At 45.2% G+C, this 3,053-nt stretch overlaps 1 protein-coding gene across 1 annotated transcript; it reads left to right on the top strand.

Annotated features, from left to right (window-relative positions):
• Window positions 1-569: 569 nt before the first annotated feature.
• Window positions 570-2,701, top strand: LOC131149667 (protein NUCLEAR FUSION DEFECTIVE 4). Its single transcript, XM_058100310.1, has one exon. The coding sequence runs from the start codon at window positions 791-793 to the stop codon at window positions 2,534-2,536; it is 1,746 nt and encodes a 581-aa protein (XP_057956293.1). The 5' UTR covers window positions 570-790; the 3' UTR covers window positions 2,537-2,701.
• The last annotated feature ends 352 nt before the right edge of the window (window positions 2,702-3,053 follow it).

Genomic DNA, 3,053 nt, shown 5'->3' with positions numbered 1-3,053 from the left:
ACGAACTCTCGCTACCAAACTTCGAGCCACTCATGAACAGTTTGATTCATTTGCAACACTACTTACATTTTTAAAAAGTAATTGACACTTTATCATTTTTTTCGCACTTGCTAAGATGAGAAATTTGTCATTTTTTTTTTCTTTCAAAAAGTAATACCATCTAACGCATTAAAAATAAAAATGAAACAAATAGAATTTTATTTTAAAAAAATTGACGCTTCTCTTTCTAAAGTACAATTTTATCACTTCTAATTATGATTAAAAATAATATCTTTAATACCCAAAAATTGATAAGCATCACAGCTGCCACGTCATGAAGGAGAAAAAAAAAATAATAAGACAATATTTAGAAGCATAAATTTTAATAGATTTGGATTTAAAGAAATCTAATACAAGTTTATACTATATTCTATTTAAATCTTAAAAATGCACACTCCTGAAATAAAGATTAAAATTTGCGAGTCGACATGTTGGTCCGTGATAGCTTCAAAATGTCAAATGGCTTTGCTGACACCTCCAAAAAAAAATATCCATACTTTTTGTCTTTTTAATAGGAAATTTTTTTTCTATGCTTCACGGATCGCTATTTCAATAATTTATTTTATTTATGTTTTTAAGCCTACTTTATTTTATATATATATATATATATATATATATATATATCTGTGTGTGTGTGTGTGTGTGTGTGTGTGTGTGTTTTGGCCTCCCCACTTTCAATACCATACTGTAACAGTCTTACTCGATATACTCTAACTCTAGTGCGACTGTCTCCCATTAGCAGCCAGTAGTAATGAACGAGATACCAACGATCGGCGGCGGAAGCGGCGGCGAGGCCCTCCGGTTCATCGCATATGTCGTTCGAGGCCGGTGGTTCTCCGTGTTCGCGTCCTTCCTGATCATGTACGGAGCCGGAGCAACCTATCTCTTCGGAATCTACTCCAAACAGATAAAATCTTCTCTCGGCTACGATCAAACCACCCTCAACCTTTTAGGCTTCTTCAAAGACTTCGGCGCCAACGTCGGTGTCCTGTCCGGCCTCCTCGCCGAGGTAACCCCAACTTGGTTTGTGCTCTTGGTCGGTTCCGCCCTGAACTTCGTCGGCTACTTCATGATTTGGCTCGCCGTCACCGGCAAGATCGCCAAGCCAAAGGTGTGGCAAATGTGCGTTTACATCTGCGTGGGAGCCAACTCTCAGAATTTCGCGAACACGGGGGCTCTGGTCACCTGCGTCAAGAACTTCCCGGAGAGTCGTGGCGTGATGTTGGGTCTCCTGAAGGGCTTCGTCGGCCTCAGCGGCGCCATCATGACCCAAATTTACTTGGCCATTTACGGGAACAATTCCAAATCTCTTATACTCCTAATTGCGTGGCTCCCCGCCGCCATCTCTGTTCTGTTTGTGTACACGATTCGGACGATTAAGCCCGTCCGGCGAGGCAACGAGCTCAAGGTGTTTTACCAATTCCTCTATGTATCGATCGCTTTAGCCTTGTTTCTAATGGCTATGAACATAGCCCAGAAACTGGTCGTGTTCTCGCGAGCCGCTTATGCCGGAAGTGTCACCGCGGTTTGCGCCCTGCTCTTTCTCCCTCTGATTATCTGCATTAGAGAAGATGTAGCCCTCTGGAATATCATGAAACAGCCCCGTGATCCTCCCAACGGAATACAGATTGAGAAAGTGGCAGCGTCGGGATCAAATCCACCGCCAAAAGAGTCGGAATCAGACCCAATTTCATCCTGTTGCGCCAACATATGCAAGAAGCCCGACAGGGGAGACGATTACACAATCTTGCAAGCACTTCTGAGCATTGACATGTTAATCCTGTTCATCGCTACTTTCTGCGGATTAGGATCGAGCTTGACCGCCGTCGACAACCTGGGTCAAATCGGCGAATCGCTGGGCTACCCGGCTCGAACCGTGAGCTCCTTCGTATCGCTCGTGAGCATCTGGAACTACTTCGGCAGGGTCTTCGCCGGATTCGTCTCCGAGAGCCTTCTGGTGCATTACAAATTCCCCCGACCCCTTATGATGACACTAGTGCTCCTTCTCTCCTGCATCGGCCACCTCCTCATTGCATTTCCGGTGCCAGGCTCCGTGTACGTCGCGTCGGTGATCATCGGATTCTCCTTCGGCGCTCAACTGCCACTCCTCTTCGCAATCATCTCCGAGCTGTTCGGCCTGAAGTACTACTCCACATTGTTCAATTGTGGGCAAGTGGCAAGTCCCGTTGGGTCATTCATCCTGAACGTTAAGGTCACCGGAATGCTGTACGACAGTGAGGCATTGAAGGAGCTAGCGGCGAAGGGGATGGATAGGTCGTCGGTGAAGGAGCTGACTTGCATCGGGAGCCAGTGTTACAAGCTGCCCTTTATAATTTTGGCTGCGGTTACTTTCTTCGGAGCCATTGTTTCGATGGTTCTGGTGATGAGAACGCTGGAATTTTACCGAGGAGATATCTATAAGAAGTTCAGAGAGGAGGAGAAGGCGGCGGAGACAGAGGTGGCTCTGTCGTCGAGCAGGGCGGAGCCGCCAGAGTGATACAGAGAAGGACAAATTTGGGAAAAAATGGGGAGTGGGTTACAGTTATAGGTGCCATTTGATTCAAATTTCTGTACTGATTTTTTCTATTCTGTCATAATAATTAATAATAATTAAAGAAAGGAACTACATTCACACTCTGAAAGTGAATATGTTGACAGAAAACCCAGCAAGTATATTACTTTTGCTTTTTTTTTTTTTTTTGAATATCGCCGGGTGTCCACAACCGTCAACGCACGTCCGTTTTACGGTCTGCACGCACCGGTCGTGACTAGTCTCACGTCCCGTGATGGCTACCCCATACCACCACGAGGAGGTAAATCAGGAGCCCGCCGCAGGAATCGAACTTGGGATGCCAGGATTTGGCTCACCTCGTGAAAGGAAATCCCAAACCCGCCTTGCCAACTGAGCTAAACCCTGGGGGTAATATATTACTTTTGCTTGCTTAGGGTTTAAGTGGTTTTAGGATGTCCATGGTTTTAGAACTTTAGTAGAAATGCAGTGGTTGATTGATCAG

The sequence above is a fragment of the Malania oleifera genome, chromosome 2 (genome assembly GCF_029873635.1).
Source record: "Malania oleifera isolate guangnan ecotype guangnan chromosome 2, ASM2987363v1, whole genome shotgun sequence".
Taxonomy (NCBI): domain Eukaryota; kingdom Viridiplantae; phylum Streptophyta; class Magnoliopsida; order Santalales; family Ximeniaceae; genus Malania; species Malania oleifera.
This window is presented reverse-complemented; position numbering and strand designations above follow the sequence as displayed.

Coding starts and splice junctions, on each gene's coding strand:
- LOC131149667 (XM_058100310.1), top strand. CDS start 791: ATGAACGAGATACCAACGATCGGCGGCGGAAGCGGCGGCGAGGCCCTC.